This window comes from Gobio gobio (assembly GCF_949357685.1).
Source record: "Gobio gobio genome assembly, chromosome: 20".
Classification (NCBI taxonomy): domain Eukaryota; kingdom Metazoa; phylum Chordata; class Actinopteri; order Cypriniformes; family Gobionidae; genus Gobio; species Gobio gobio.
In genome coordinates, this window is record NC_137113.1 from 47,144,826 (window position 1) to 47,162,537 (window position 17,712).

Here is a 17,712-nt window from a genome sequence, read left to right on the forward strand (position 1 = left end):
GTGGACTGTCTCATTGTTGCCTATCCCCTATATAGTGCACTGTCTGATCGTTCCCCATCCCCTATATAGTGCACTGTCTGATCGTTCCCCATCCCCTATATAATGCACTGTCTGATCGTTCCCCATCCCCTATATAATGCACTGTCTGATCGTTCCCCATCCCCTATATAATGCACTGTCTGATCGTTCCCCATCCCCTATATAGTGCACTGTCTGATCGTTCCCCATCCCCTATATAGTGCACTGTCTAATCGTTCCCCATACCCTATATAGTGCACTGTCTGATCGTTCCCCATACCCTATATAATGCACTGTCTGATCGTTCCCCATCCCCTATATAATGCACTGTCTGATCGTTCCCCATCCCCTATATAATGCACTGTCTGATCGTTCCCCATCCCCTATATAGTGCACTGTCTGATCGTTCCCCATCCCCTATATAGTGCACTGTCTGATCGTTCCCCATCCCCTATATAATGCACTGTCTGATCGTTCCCCATCCCCTATATAATGCACTGTCTGATCGTTCCCCATCCCCTATATAATGCACTGTCTAATCGTTCCCCATACCCTATATAGTGCACTGTCTGATCGTTCCCCATCCCCTATATAGTGCACTGTCTGATCGTTCCCCATCCCCTATATAATGCACTGTCTGATCGTTCCCCATCCCCTATATAGTGCACTGTCTGATCGTTCCCCATCCCCTATATAGTGCACTGTCTGATCGTTCCCCATCACCTATATAATGCACTGTCTGATCGTTCCCCATCCCCTATATAATGCAGTGTCTTATCGTTCCCCATCCCCTATATAATGCACTGTCTTATCGTTCCCCATCCCCTATATAATGCACTGTCTGATCGTTCCCCATCCCCTATATAATGCACTGTCTGATCGTTCCCCATCCCCTATATAGTGCACTGTCTGATCGTTCCCCATCCCCTATATAATGCGCTGTCTGATCGTTCCCCATCCCCTATATAATGCACTGTCTGATCGTTCCCCATCCCCTATATAATAATGCACTGTCTGATCGTTCCCCATCCCCTATATAATAATGCACTGTCTGATCGTTCCCCATCCCCTATATAATGCACTGTCTGATCGTTCCCCATCCCCTATATAATGCACTGTCTGATCGTTCCCCATCCCCTATATAATGCACTGTCTGATCGTTCCCCATCCCCTATATAATGCACTGTCTGATCGTTCCCCATCCCCTATATAATGCACTGTCTGATCGTTCCCCATCCCCTATATAATGCAGTGTCTTATCGTTCCCCATCCCCTATATAATGCAGTGTCTTATCGTTCCCCATCCCCTATATAATGCAGTGTCTTATCGTTCCCCATCCCCTATATAATGCAGTGTCTTATCGTTCCCCATCCCCTATATAATGCAGTGTCTTATCGTTCCCCATCCCCTATATAGTGCACTGTCTTATCGTTCCCCATCCCCTATATAATGCACTGTCTGATCGTTCCCCATCCCCTATATAATGCACTGTCTGATCGTTCCCCATCCCCTATATAATGCACTGTCTGATCGTTCCCTATCCCCTATATAATGCACTGTCTGATCGTTCCCCATCCCCTATATAATGCACTGTCTGATCGTTCCCTATCCCCTATATAATGCACTGTCTGATTGTTCCCCATCCCCTATATAATGCACTGTCTGATCGTTCCCCATCCCCTATATAATGCACTGTCTGATCGTTCCCCATCCCCTATATAATGCACTGTCTGATCGTTCCCCATCCCCTATATAATGCACTGTCTGATCGTTCCCCATCCCCTATATAATGCACTGTCTGATCGTTCCCTATCCCCTATATAATGCACTGTCTGATCGTTCCCCATCCCCTATATAATGCACTGTCTGATCGTTCCCTATCCCCTATATAATGCACTGTCTGATCGTTCCCCATCCCCTATATAATGCACTGTCTGATCGTTCCCCATCCCCTATATAATGCACTGTCTGATCGTTCCCTATCCCCTATATAATGCACTGTCTGATCGTTCCCTATCCCCTATATAATGCACTGTCTGATCGTTCCCTATCCCCTATATAATGCACTGTCTAATCGTTCCCTATCCCCTATATAATGCACTGTCTGATCGTTCCCTATCCCCTATATAATGCACTGTCTGATCGTTCCCCATCCCCTATATAATGCACTGTCTGATCGTTCCCCATCCCCTATATAATGCACTGTCTGATCGTTCCCCATCCCCTATATAATGCACGATCGTTCCCGATCCCCTATATAATGCACTGTCTGATCGTTCCCCATCCCCTATATAATGCACTGTCTGATCGTTCCCCATCCCCTATATAATGCACTGTCTGATCGTTCCCCATCCCCTATATAATGCACTGTCTGATCGTTCCCCATCCCCTATATAATGCACTGTCTGATCGTTCCCCATCCCCTATATAATGCACTGTCTGATCGATCCCCATCCCCTATATAATGCACTGTCTGATCGTTCCCCATCCCCTATATAATGCACTGTCTGATCGTTCCCCATCCCCTATATAATGCACTGTCTGATCGTTCCCCATCCCCTATATAATGCACTCTCTGATCGTTCCCCATCCCCTATATAATGCACTGTCTGATCGTTCCCCATCCCCTATATAATGCACTGTCTGATCGTTCCCCATACCCTATATAGTGCACTGTCTGATCGTTCCCCATCCCCTATATAATGCACTGTCTGATCGTTCCCCATCCCCTATATAATGCACTGTCTGATCGTTCCCCATCCCCTATATAATGCACTGTCTGATCGTTCCCCATCCCCTATATAATGCACTGTCTGATCGTTCCCCATCCCCTATATAATGCACTGTCTGATCGTTCCCCATCCCCTATATAATGCACTCTCTGATCGTTCCCCATCCCCTATATAATGCACTGTCTGATCGTTCCCCATCCCCTATATAGTGCACTGTCTGATCGTTCCCCATCCCCTATATAGTGCACTGTCTGATCGTTCCCCATCCCCTATATAATGCACTGTCTGATCGTTCCCCATCCCCTATATAATGCACTGTCTGATCGTTCCCCATCCCCTATATAATGCACTGTCTGATCGTTCCCCATCCCCTATATAATGCACTGTCTGATCGTTCCCCATCCCCTATATAATGCACTGTCTGATCGTTCCCCATCCCCTATATAATGCACTGTCTGATCGTTCCCCATCCCCTATATAATGCACTGTCTGATCGTTCCCCATCCCCTATATAATGCACTGTCTGATCGTTCCCCATCCCCTATATAATGCACTGTCTGATCGATCCCCATCCCCATGTTTTTCGAGCATTCCTCTGAACAAGTGACATCAGTTTAACAAAGAATAAAGGCATTTTTTAAACCATCAAAATGTAAAATGCTGTGGCTCATGCATGATGGCTTTAAACAGTATTTTGATCAGACAAGTAGAAAAGAGAGAAGTTGCACAAGAGAATGAGGTGGGGTTGCATGATGCACACACACACACACACACACACACACACACACACATCAGATGAATAAACCAAAAGCATAGCAGGCCTTCAGGTAACCATGGGAACCAGCGCAGGAAAAAGAGGAAAGAACACAGAGATCAAGCCTGACAAGTGTGAGCCGACAACACATTCACGGCAAATAGAGGACGAAAAACCAAACGCAATCTAAACAAATGGCAACAACAGAGATGCACAAGCCAAACGAAATTCAGACTTAATTACTCCCCGTCCGTCTTCAGAGAATAATCACAGTTTTCCTCCTCGGGAGCGGCTCATTCACAGATATCCCTCCTCAGACGGAGACTAACCTAATTAAATGTTCAATCAAACTCCGAGGGGAACACGGGGTGTAAAGACGGAGCGGCTCCACCTGGGAAACGCAGCTAGACTCCAGCGATTGGTTCTGCCTCGGTCACATGACCCTGCGGATGCCCAAGGCATGATGAATGATACAGATCACCTGGGGTCAAACTAATCACACGGGACCAGTGGCAAGTAGGGCTGTCAAAATTGCTCAAAAATGATGTTCGAATATTCCCTCTAAAAAAAGCACGAATATTCGAACTATTCGAACATCTGGTTGCGCATTTTATCAATGACGCGCATTACGTCAATAACAGGACAAATGAATACAAAGACACATAACTACTTATATAGGTAGTCTATTTAAGTTTAAACATATTTGACAACGTATTACCTACACAAAAACAAGTAAATCACTAATGGCTAAAGACCGCAGACCTCACGCTCTCTCGCCCTCACCCTCTCTGCGCATAACGGGTTAAATGAACACACACACATTTTGAGGCTGATCAAGAGTTTTGTGCAAGCAATTTAAGGTTGCGACTCTTGTCCCAAATATAGCAGGCTTCATTCAGTGATTGAAACAAATATTAATATAAGTTTTAAAGCATATTATTGAACGCTCCGAGCGAGCTGTGCTGTGTTAAACATGGAACTTTTCCTTGACATGAAACGGAAAATAATCAAACCAATGGAAGCAGTGCATTTATCCTTTATTCATGCAATATCTCTTCAGTCAGTACCTCGGTTCCATTGCTTGACAGAACTCCAGCCTGCCCCATCCACGACACTGATCGCTCTCATGTCCTTACAAATCAACTAAATTAATTTCTCCGTTATGGCCTCTTGTCGTGTTGCAGACAGAGAGCTTGTGGCGGGCGATGCAAAGTAAGGCTGGTCCAGTTTGCACATACAAATTAGTTGCTTATATTTACAAAACGAGCCTACAAAAGCATAAAAAAGCCTGTTTAATAAAGAAAAGTTCACGAAGCTAAGTGAAAACTCACTAAAGTGTTTAGTGAAATTAGGAAACATTTAGATATCATAAATTGAGTTGTATAAGTTAACGTTACATTTCTACATACATTTTGTTCTCATGTCACAAGTAATATCAAGGTTTATTTTGATCTGTTTTACATGATTCTTTTGTAGTGTGGTTTTCGGTGAAGTGTACTAAAATAAATATCGTCACCTGTGTACATCAGCCCACTTCTTCTCGACGCTTTTCCTGATAGTTTATAGAACAATTACTCCGAGTCGCCATCTGTCGTTTCAAAGAAAAGCACAACGGCGAGCGTGTCAAGTATAAACGCCTCGTCCGTTTGGGGAGGAGCGCGCGCAGTCAGCGGAGGCTCGCGCTCTGGAGACGGGCCAAAGTACACAAGGCTTTAGGCGCGCTAGCGCCCACTCGCAAAGCAGACAGACACGCCTCTACTACCGCGGGCGTTTTTTCCCCCACATTTTTTTATTTATTCGAATATTAATTTTCACCTTCGAAATTCGTTTTTTAAAAACTATTCGAATATATATTCGAATTTAGAATATTCGTTGACAGCCCTAGTGGCAAGGGACAAAAATACTACAAAAATACTTTAAAATCTAAATGAAAACAGAAAAATAAAAGTCAGGTTATAGGCCATATTGAATTGGAACGATGAAATCGAAAAATGGATAAAGTCTACTGAATATTCTAACTGTTTCATGTTTCTCTCCGTTTCTTGCAGTATATATTGCAGAATCGTATGTTTTCTTTGTATCTTAAAGGGTTAGTTCACCCAAAAATGTAAATTCTGTCATTAATTCCTCACCCTCGTGTCGTTGGACACCCGTCAGACCTCCGTTCATCTTCAGACACAAATGAAGATATTTTAGTGTAAATCTGATGCTGAGAAAGGCTTCAGATAGGCCTCCATTGGCATTCAGTTCATTTACACTCACAAGACCCATAAAAGGCACTTAAAACGTCACTACAAAGTCCATCTCACCACAGTGACTCTACAATAATTTTACGATGCGACGACTATAGTTTTTGTGCGCAAAAAAAAATCAAAATAACACCTTTATCCAACTTGTTCTCGTCTTCCGTGTGTGTCTCCACGACGCATGCGCGAGAATATGACGCAGATCCGGCATTTCATTTTTATTTTCACAATACGTAACAATCTGTTGCTATTTAACTTTGAGACTATAAACTCTTTTCACATTTCCAGGTTTCTCAGAGCGGAAGTCGTCATAGTTGGGTTAAATATTATAGCTGTGAATGAGAGAATACATTAAATATTTTTTTGTGTGCCCATTTGCTCACATAGCAAAAGAAAAACGCCACAGTCGTGATTTCGCAACTTTCAAAAAGAGGGGGAAAAATAGAGTGAGATTGATAACGGCAGTGAAAAGAGAGAAATATGTTCATCCATCACTCCCATAGACCCGATTACTAAACACCCTCACAGCTTTTTTATTGTAATTTGATGCAAATGTACTAAAATACAAAGTATTAGTGTTATAAATGTACATATATAAAAAAAAAAAGAAAATACAAAAAAACGTTGCAGGATTTACGTTAAAACGCGTCACAGTCTGTGAAAAGGGTCTATTGTAAAGAACTTGGATTAGTTCAAGAAATCAGTGAAAATAAGATTTAATTTAAAGCCACAAAGTCCAACAGAACCAGAAGAGCGATGTTCTCCTCTCTGATTTTAGCTTCTTTATTGGCTGTTCAGGCCATCTGTGACAAAGACTGCCAACTGCGTTACAGAAGAGAAAGCTCATGCTCTCCTTTTACAAAAACAAAGCTAATTTCGGATATTTCAAAATAACACCACCACTTTTCTGGCCTACTTTTGAACATAAATGTTTTAGAGCACAGACATTAGGTTCAGAAATGTATGGATGGTGTCAGGACAGAAGTAGCTAGATAAGGTTGCAGTCGAAACAGACATGTTTGCCCACATCCTGTACCAAATTTCGATACCTAAGGGGTTAATTTAGTCAATATCAGTCCTTCCGTTTATGTCTAGGGTTATGGTTATGGTTATACCAATCCCGATTCCAATGCTTCACTAATTTTAAGCTCTCTGATCACTGTTAATCTTTTTTCAGAAAAAAAAATAATAATAAAAAAATTAATAGATGTTGCCTTCATTAAATTTTTGTAAATTTTTTATGGTAATTATGTAATGTTAACTATTGTTTAAACAGATCACAAAAACTATTCATTATACAGTGAACACTTTAATATGTCTTTAAAATGGGGTTTCTGCATAAAACTATGCATATCAGGGCTGTATCTTCTATGTTTTTCAATTTGCATAAAAACTAATTCCTATGCATTTTAATAATAATTTTAATTTCACATCCTGCCCAATGACGTCCTAAAAACAATGTTGATATTGAAGGCTATAAACAAATGCAGTGAATGTAATGTAGGCATGTATTAATAATGTAATTCTTTAACGAAAATAAAAACAAAAGCATGTGATATTAGCATTTATTTGATTACCTAATTACAATGGCCACTTTCATAATATACATACTTGTAGGTCTAAAATTCTACATATGGCACATTTATTGTCCAATATCAAATATTTTAGAAATATGTATATTTTAGTCAGAATTATTGCATTCTTTGCGCTCCGTCTGTTTGGCGCGGATGCAAATTGCGATCGGTTTGTGAGATCGGCCAAGTTAGTGAGTACCGAAAATATGTCTTAAAATTAGTCATAAAATATGATTATCGGCTGATACTGATCTCCGGCCGATCGTTCGGAGCATCCCTAGTAGTGTTCGATATATCGGCCGGCCGATATTTGCGATTTTTACGTGTATCGGCCGATATAAGGCTGCTGCGTTCGCCGATATTTTTTTCCCTGCATTATTTCCAGACAGGCGTCCACAGGGCAGCTCTCACCGTCTTCAAACTCTCTTGCTCTCCCTCGCGCATATTAATCAAAATCAACTGAGAATTGACACGATGGTAAAAGGTGGAAAGACTGAAGTTTCACGTGAAGCATTGAGAGATTTTTTTCCTGAATTACCGCTGGTGTTGCTCTACAAGAGATTAAGTTAAGTGCACCTACACTCTAACCCATCAATTGGGTTGTTTTAAGCAAACATTTAACCCAACCGCTGGGTCAACACAACCCTTGCTGGTTTAGTCCATATTCAACCCAACTTGGGTTATTTTTAACCCAGCATTTTTTAGAGTGTAACCATTAAATGACTAGGTTGTAAATAGTTTAGTATAGTATAGTATAGTCAGTGTGCACTTTATTATGCTGCTTGCTTGTTGATACTGTGTGCAATAGTGTCATTATTTTATTTATGCTTAAATATTTATTTCCAAAATTTATTTCAACCACTGAACTCTTTTTCTTGTTCTACCTCACCTGTTTTTACTATTTCAGTCCTTCCAGAAAAATGCGGCTTTTTTTTGTGATTGTTGCGGGCAAAAATCCTTGATTATGCGGCACGTTTTCTTAAAAAATGCGATGAAAAATGCGGGATATTTATGCAATTTTATGCAATAAAATTGCGGGAACTTGCAAAAACTGCGGTTTGATGAGAAAGAGAAAAAAAGCACTACATCACAGAAACTGAAAAAATTAATAAATAACTTCCTGTTTTACAGATGTCGCTATACAAAACAGCCATTTGAGTGCTTCCAATGCACAAAGTGCAATCTCTTAAAGGGTTAGTTCACCTAAAAATGAAAATTCTGTCATTAATGACTTCCCTTTATGTTGTTGGACACAAATTAAGATATTTTAGTGTAATTCCGATGGCTCAGAAAGGCCTCCATTGGCACAATGTACACTCTCAAGACCCATAAAAGGTAGCCTACTAAAGACGTCGTTACAAAGTCCATCTCACTACAGTGGTTCTACAATAACTTTATGAAGCGACGATAATAGTTATTGTGTGCAAAAAAAAACTAAATAACGACTTATATAGTGATGACTGATTTCAAAACACAGCATCATGATGCTTTGAATCATCGAGTCGATTCATGATTCGGATCGCGTGTCAAACTGCTGAAATACGTGACTTTGGCGATCCAACCCGCTGAATCGACTCATTGATTCATAACGCTTCAAACCGCTGAATCAACTCATTGATTCATAACGCTTCAAACCGCTGAATCGACTCATTGATTCATAACGCTTCAAACCGCTGAATCGACTCATTGATTCATAACGCTTCAAACCGCTGAATCGACTCATTGATTCATAACGCTTCAAACCGCTGAATCAACTCATTGATTCATAACGCTTCAAACCGCTGAATCGACTCATTGATTCATAACGCTTCAAACCGCTGAATCGACTCATTGATTCATAACGCTTCAAACCGCTGAATCGACTCATTGATTCATAACGCTTCAAAGCTTCATGATGCTGTGTTTTGAAATCAGTCAGCACACAGGGAAACTGCTTTGCTCTTTTGCTGTTATTTTTGTTGGCCAATGGGAGTTTGTGCTTCATCATGGTTTCACCGGTATCTATGGTTTCTCCACGGGGTTTGAAGCTTTTCGATGATGTTTGCGTCGGGTAATCACGTCACTTCAAAACGTTCCCATGGCAATAGGCGGAAATGGCGGCTCTTGTGTGAAGTAAACGAAAATTTTTCAACTTTCTGCTAATATATATGACTTTTTTTGCAACGAAAATGCGGGGATTATGAAATCATGATAGCCCCGCATATTTTGCACGCGGAAATAGGCAATTTATGCGGCGAAAGTGCGGCGTATTTGAAAAAATGCGGCCCCCGCATGAATATGCGGACTTTGGCTGATTATGCGTTAAATCACGCGATCGCATAATCGCATTTTTCTGGAGGGACTGCTATTGGTTAAATATTGTTTTTTTAAGTTCAATAAATGTTCCTTTTTTTAAATTGTACATTTTAAATTGTCATCATCATGATCATTGTGTCATTTTTATGTTGTAAATTGAGGGAGCAAAAGCAGTATCAGCTCAAGAAAATCGGCAGCTCGTATCGCTCATCGGCTAAGGCTAATGAAAAAAAACAAAATCGGTATCGGCACTAAAAATAATCCATATCGGTCGACCCCTAATCCCTAGTATATAAATGTTTATTTTTTCAGAAAATGTCCGATGGTTTGTCTAGATCAGACTCTATTCCTCGTCTGGGATCGGTCAAAGCCTCTGAAACTGCATTGATTTGGACCTTCAACCGTCGGTTCCCATGGAAGTCCATTATGTGGAGAAAAATCCTGGAATGTTTTCCCTCAAAAAACGTAATTTTGAGCGATACCCAGCCTTAGTTATTTGTATTGGCAGTTCTCCAGTTAGATAGTTGCCTGTGGTATCATGGGTGGTTCTTCCTCCAACAACACACAAGAGGAAATCCTAAAAGATGGCAGACAGATGGCAGCCTCATATCTCTGGGTAGAAAGTAATTAAATTCCTCGTGCGAAGCTCAGGGGTGATTTGGAAAAACCCAAAACCTCTGAAACAGGTGGGCGATGAACTCTGAGCCACCGCTGGAAGCAAACACTGCAAGTCACACAGAGTCAGGGACTATTATCCCCTCGCACACTATAATTACCCACAATCCCGTCTGTTTGCGCTTCTTATTTGTTTGTTGTCAGAGGGTGGCACCCCTCCTCATTAAAACAGAGGGGATAATTACACGCCACTGATGCATTAAGGAGCTGGGAGATTTCCAAGACCCCATCCAAACATCCACAGCCGCATTTGAGCACTTGCTGCCTCTTGCTAGTCGAGTACGATCAGAAAAAGGCTTTTTTTAATGGCTTTTGGAGCAGAAATTTAATTGGTGCAAGTATGGCTGGGCTATTTAATTAAACCATCAATATTATGATTTCTGAAATGTGAAAACATGGATGGAATCGACAGGACAGAAATGGAAGTATAACACCGAATTTGGCAAATTTCGGATGAATAAAAGAAAAGTAGGGCTCAAATCGAGATATGGACTCGTGTCTCTGAATATTAAAGCAGGAAAAGAAACGCAAACTATCAAAATAAGGTTTAACATGAAGAAATTGTTATCGCATTAATTAACAATGAGATTTATTAACCCTTGTTTAATGTGAGTTAATACAAATGTTCATGTTTATGTTCGTTCACAGTGTTAGATACAATTTTGGATTTTAAAAAATGTATTAGTAAATGTAGAAATTAAAGATTAATAAGTAGAAGTATTGTTTACTAAAATGTCAATAAATGAAACCTTATTGTAAAATGTCATCAATATATATATATTAATATTGTACAGTAGAATGTACTTCTCAAAGTAATAATACAAATTTTAAGTAGTATAACTTTTATATAAGGAGTATAATTTTTCCTTCATGTTTTAAACGCAACTGTAAATCATAAATACAGAAAAATTAAAAATAAAACTATACAAATTTTACTAAATTACTAAATTTTTAAAGCTGATTAGACATGTTTTTGATTATTATTCAAATTAAACCATTAAAAAAAAAATCCAGAAAAATTAAAACAGAAAACATTCAATTTTGTGAAATTAAAATGGATTTCAAAGTCATAAAAATATAATTTTTTTTGTTTAACATTTAATACATTGTTGTTATTTTGTATACGTTTCATGATTTAAACGAATTAAACATGTTTTTTAATTCATAAAATGTAATTTAACAAATAAAACGAATTCAGAAGAATTGAGAATAAATAAATAAAAAAATAAAATAAAAACAAATGCAAAAAATTATATTTATAAAAGAATCCAGAAAAATTCAAACAGAAAACATTACATTTTGGGAAAATTTAAATGGATTTCAAAGGGCCCTAAAATAATATTTTTTTGTAAAAAATTTAACAAATCATTGTTGCTTGATTAATAAAATTGATTGAAATGGAATTCAGAAATTTTATAAATTATATATTTTTTTAAATGTATATTTTTTTGTATATTTCCGATGTAAAATGTATTTTTTATATAAAATATTTAACAAATGATTTTTTAATTGTACGTTTCATGATTTAAATGAATTAAACATGTTTTTAATGAGTAAAATTTAATTCAACCAATAAAACGGATTCCAGAAAAATGGAGAATAAATAAATAAAATAAAAGCAAAACATTACATTTTAGGGAAATTAAAATTTCAAAGGGCCCTAAAATTATACTTTTTGTTATACAATTTAATAATGATTTATTAAATGTTTACGTTTCATGATTTCATATAATTAGACATGCTTCTTTATTAATAAAATTGATTGAAATGGAATTCAGAAAAATAAAATTATATTATATTTTTTCAAATGTATATTTTTTGTATATTTCCTATGTAAAAAAAAAAAAATTTATTTAAAAAAAACATTTAATAAATCAGTTAAATGATAACATGATTTTTAATTAAGATTTAAATATAACCATTAAAACAGAATCTAGAAAAATGACTGAAAAAAAAAACAATTCGAGGGGAAAAAATAAAACCCTACAATACGCATCTCAAACCCTCCCTAGAGTCTTGAATGAGCCGCTGTGACTGTGTGTCCATTATTCATCGTCTCTGTCTGAGTTTGTCATGATTGTGTGTTCGAGTCGTGCTCATGTGTCTTACCTTAGACGTGGAGGAGCTGAAATGCGTACGAGAAAGTCTTTGTGAAGAACGCTCGTGTGCATCTTACCTAGGTTGTGTCTCTTGTTTTTGGCGTGCTCGTGGATGTGTTTCTTGCTGAAACAGCCGAAGAACACACAATGGAGACAGGAGTGAAGTCGATTTAAATGAGCTCCACACATGTGACATATACATGACTTCGCCTGCGAAGAAAACAGAAAGAGATACAGGCATTTAGTTGCGTTTTTTCTCTCGGCGTAACTTTGCAGATGTTGTTTATGCTCAAACAGCGAAACTTCACATTCAAATCAACAAATTACAAATCATAATCAACCACCTCTTTAAACTTTTATGGTATATAAACCCATGAATGGCATACTACTAGTAGTCCATGAACTGGGTTAAGAAAATGCATTTTAACTAGAGCCCGACTGATTTATCGGTCTGCTGATTTTATCGTCCGATATAGTAGTAGTAGTAGTAGTAGTAGTAATTTATTGATCCCAGTTGGGAAATTAAAGGGTTAGTATCGGTTTTGTCGGTCGATTTATCGGTTTTCCGATTTTATCGTCCGCTATAGTAGTAGTAGCAGTAGTAGTAGTACTTTATTAATCCCAGTTGGGAAATTAAAGGGGTAAGGCTTAGTATCGGTTTTGACGGTCGATTTATCGGTCTTCCGATTTTATTGTCTGCTATAGTAGTAGTAGTAGTACTTTATTGATCCCAGTTGGGAAATTAAAGGGTTAGTATCGGTTTTGACGGTCGATTTATCGGTCTTCCGATTTTATTGTCTGCTATAGTAGTAGTAGTAGTACTTTATTGATCCCAGTTGGGAAATTAAAGGGTTAGTATCGGTTTTGTCAGTCGATTTATCGGTCTTCCGATTTTATCGTCCGATATAGTAGTACTTTATTGATCCCAGTTGGGTAATTAAAGGGTTAGTATCGGTTTTGTCAGTCGATTTATCGATCTTCCGATTTTATCGTCCGCTATAGTAGTAGTAGCAGTAGTAGTACTTTATTAATCCCAGTTGGGAAATTAAAGGGTTATGGTTAGTATCGGTTTTGTCAGTCGATTTATCGGTCTTCCGATTTTATTGTCTGCTATAGTAGTAGTAGTAGTACTTTATTGATCCCAGTTGGGAAATTAAAGGGTTAGTATCGGTTTTGACGGTCGATTTATCGGTCTTCCGATTTTATTGTCTGCTATAGTAGTAGTAGTAGTACTTTATTGATCCCAGTTGGGAAATTAAAGGGTTAGTATCGGTTTTGTCAGTCGATTTATCGGTCTTCCGATTTTATCGTCCGATATAGTAGTACTTTATTGATCCCAGTTGGGTAATTAAAGGGTTAGTATCGGTTTTGTCAGTCGATTTATCGATCTTCCGATTTTATCGTCCGCTATAGTAGTAGTAGCAGTAGTAGTACTTTATTAATCCCAGTTGGGAAATTAAAGGGTTATGGTTAGTATCGGTTTTGTCAGTCGATTTATCGGTCTTCCGATTTTATCGTCTGCTATAGTAGTAGTAGTAGGAGCACTTTATTAATCCCAGTTGGGAAATTAAAGGGTTATGGTTAGTATCGGTTTTGTCAGTCGATTTATCGGTCTTCCGATTTTATCGTCTGCTATAGTAGTAGTAGTAGGAGCACTTTATTAATCCCAGTTGGGAAATTAAAGAGAGTTCTGGTTAGTATCGTTTTTGTCGGTCGATTTATCGGTCCTCCGATTTTATCGTCTGCTATAGTAGTAGTAGAACTTTATTGATCCCAGTTGGGAAATTAAAGGGTTAGTATTGGTTTTGTCGGTTGAAAGTATCTTTCAAGCACATCTTCAAATCGCATTCAAGCGCCACCAGCTGGCCATTTTAAGAAGAGTACCAGGCGTTTTTTAGCTGGATAAAAATGCTTTGGTGGACACACGATAATTGAATATTTAATGCTAGGTATATGGCCAATTAGTCTCTTTAGCATTTATGCAAAATACTGGAGCCAAACCTGAGAAATAAGTCCAGAAGATTCCACAGCATTCCTGGACACGTCATTTGCAGTTGCAACTCAGGGGTGGGGATTATGCTAATTATGAATGAGCGTGCACGCGCGCCCTATTTACGAATGTTTGGAATTTATTAATACACACACATTTAACTCCTGAATGATATAAGAAGCGTTTGTGAATCTGGAGGAGAGGTCCATTTTACACGCAAATTAGAATTTGCGCATATATTTACGAAAGTTTCATGAATGAGACCCAATGTGTGTATATTATGTATATACCGTACCAGTCAAAAGTTTGGACACACCAGTGGGTAAGTGTGTACCAACTTTTAACTGGTACTGTACTATAATATAATATACAAAAAAAGAATATCCGCCGATATAGATATCAGACCTTTTTTACTCCCTAATATCGGTAAATGCCCCCAAAAAACCCTATCGTTCCGGCTCTAGATGACTATCCATCTGTTAACATTCCTAATTCGCACTCATTGACTATCCCAATATGCCCTGATCTCAAATTTAGTGCTGTAGTGTTGGTTTTAGCTCCAGTGTTTAACAGTTCGCTCTGCTTTTACCTCCAGACTAGCTATTTTTATAGAGACCCCATTTTCAGCTTCACATCTCGCCCTTTCGTTATTCCCCGGTGACATGCGAGAGAGAGAGAGAGAGAGAGAGAGAGAGAGAGAGAGAGAGAGAGAGAGAGAGAGAGATAGAGAGATAGAGAGAGAGAGAGAGAGAGACGACAGGTGAGATGAGCACGCAGAGAAAACTGGAGCACTTCTTCATGCTGTAATGAAGAGCAACTGCGCTACAAACCACATGGCCTGAAGTCAGTGGGACATACAGAGAAGAGACACATGTAATCACGCTAACACGTCATTATTAAACTCAAAGAAACCTTAACGTTCTCATTCGAGAAAGAAAACAGCCCTGCGGATGTGTCGGGAGAGAAAAGGAGACAGGAAAGGCCTTGTTTTGTCCGAGTAATTTGATCCGAGACATCGAGGGAGAAAGGCCTGCGGTAAGGTGAACTTGGCAAACATATGATACCGTGTTAAAGATACACACAACAGCGCAACAAACATCTTTATGGGCTCACTAGAGCGTGACAGGGCTATTATATGTTTAGCAAGCAGCAGTGAAGCCTAATATCATTAACTATTACAACAAAAACGTTCCTGATCACGGAATGGATCATTTCACGGCCGAACATCTTAACCCAGATCCAACCTGTGTTGTCACACCCAGATTTTACAAAACAAACACACTGTGATGAGCACTATAGTGTACACTACATGTAAAGAGTGGGCAAATTTCAAAACATGCTGTCTGTTCCTGTCTTTACTCATTTGATCAAACTGCATTTTTTTACACTGTATTAAAAATAATCACTCTTATTAAACCTGCAATTAGATCATGCAAAAACTTTTACATGAAACATTTAATGCATGCAGTTTCACATGCTATTTTTAAAAGTAGGGATGCACGATATATGTTTGTTTTTAATGTTAATGTTATCGGCCCGAAAAAAAAATGTGTCCGATATATTAAAGACGATAAATAATGTATTGTTTTCTTCAGCTGAGACGGTTCAGATGTTTCTGAATTAGGGCTGCAGCAATCGATTATTTTAGTAATCGGGTATTCTACCAATTATTCCATCGATTAGTCGAATATGAAGTACTTTTCTTTAATAAAGAGCAAATAGAGAAAATAAGTCCGGTATCTTAAAATGAACAACTAATTTGTTTCCTTTTTAGAAAAAAAATAAATTTTGTATTGCTGAAATTGAATTAATATCTGTGAAAACTAAACCAATTTATTGCATTCAATTGCCGTATTATATTCAAAATACAAATATATAAATGAAAAATCATAAATAAAAATCAATTTCAAATTACTTTAGAAAGGTAAACATAGTACAACCTAAAACTAATCCTACAACCTATAAATCAAAATTATAGTAATATAAATGCCTAAACATTGCATGCATGTTGTGCATTTAACTTTTAAGTTTCAGCTTCAGCTCAGGTATGACAAGCTTTTACGGTCTTCTGTGAAGGCTTTGTGGCTTTTGTAAGCAGCAAAAAATATTGGACAGGAAGGAAACTTGAACAAGAACAAGAGTAGAGATGGGCATACTAGAGATCAGCTCTAACGTCACCGAATCCGCTGTTAAAAACAAACCAATCACCCGCACATGATTTTCTCTGATTTAGACCCACACCCGATCGTCACATTACAATTATTAAAAATGCTATCATGACATATTATCTACACTAAAGTAGGTTGCTTTAAAAAAAAACTTCTTTGGCGAAATTACTTTCTTAAATAACCTAAACCAGGGTCGGAGGAGAAACTGCTGGAGCGTGAGGAAACACGAGAGATGTGTTTAATTCAGATCAAGTACATCGCACATACAGATCAACATTATGAGCTCATCATTCATCATTGTAAGACAGCTTGTTTTATTAAAGCTACACTGTGTAACTTTAGTTTATTCTTAGCAAAAAACACTCTTTCAAAAATATATGTGCTCATTAATGTATATTTACTTCTTTCAAGTAATAAAGTATTCTCGTAAGTTTATAATATGCTATTGTAAATACATACGGGTGAGGGTTCGAATGCGGGTCGCCATGTTGCCCCTCCATCTTGAAAGTACATTAGCCAAAGAGGGACAAACCCGTAAACTCAAGCTTCGCCTTTGGCGTTTTAACACACGATGGCACCGTGTCGAATGTGGACGAGGTGAACTGGAAGCCATATTAATCTTGGACTAAATCGGCCACCGTAGGAGTTCAAACGAAATCGGAATTGAGAGGAACAGAAACTAATATTCACTGGATGGTCATATACCTTTTCACCACTAGATGGAGGAAAATATCACACAGTGTAGCTTTAAGTTAGGAACTATTAATATGATTAAAGTGTGAGATTTAAATTACGCAAATCAAAGAAAGCACGAGCGCTGCGAATCATGCGCACACAACATTTACAGCTCGTTCTGCAATTTGTTGCTCACCTGTCAAAAAAAACATCAGATATTAAAGCGGCGCTAGTGTTTCCATGGTTACTACACAATAACACCGGAGGGTAATGCGGGTATGATGGTTAAAAACACATATTTCTCTGGATTTAAACATTTTTGGAAACAATTTGGGATAATGCAAGTACACAAGCCAACAAAATTTATAACACTTTTCTAGTTGGATATTTTAATCTAAAAACTTGCATATTGTGCCAAAAACGTACATTTTGTGTGTCGACCTGGAAGGAAGCCATATTAATCTTGGACTAAATCGGCCACCGTA

At 38.2% G+C, this 17,712-nt stretch overlaps 1 protein-coding gene across 1 annotated transcript in view; it reads right to left on the minus strand.

Annotated features, from left to right (window-relative positions):
• Window positions 1-17,712, minus strand: part of usp22 (ubiquitin specific peptidase 22) — an 86,639-nt gene that overhangs the window by 38,059 nt on the left and 30,868 nt on the right. Inside the window, exon 3 of the mRNA XM_079846331.1 lies at window positions 12,472-12,604. Coding sequence (XP_079702457.1) covers window positions 12,472-12,604 — 133 coding nt within the window. The remainder of the gene's footprint in view (window positions 1-12,471; window positions 12,605-17,712) is intronic.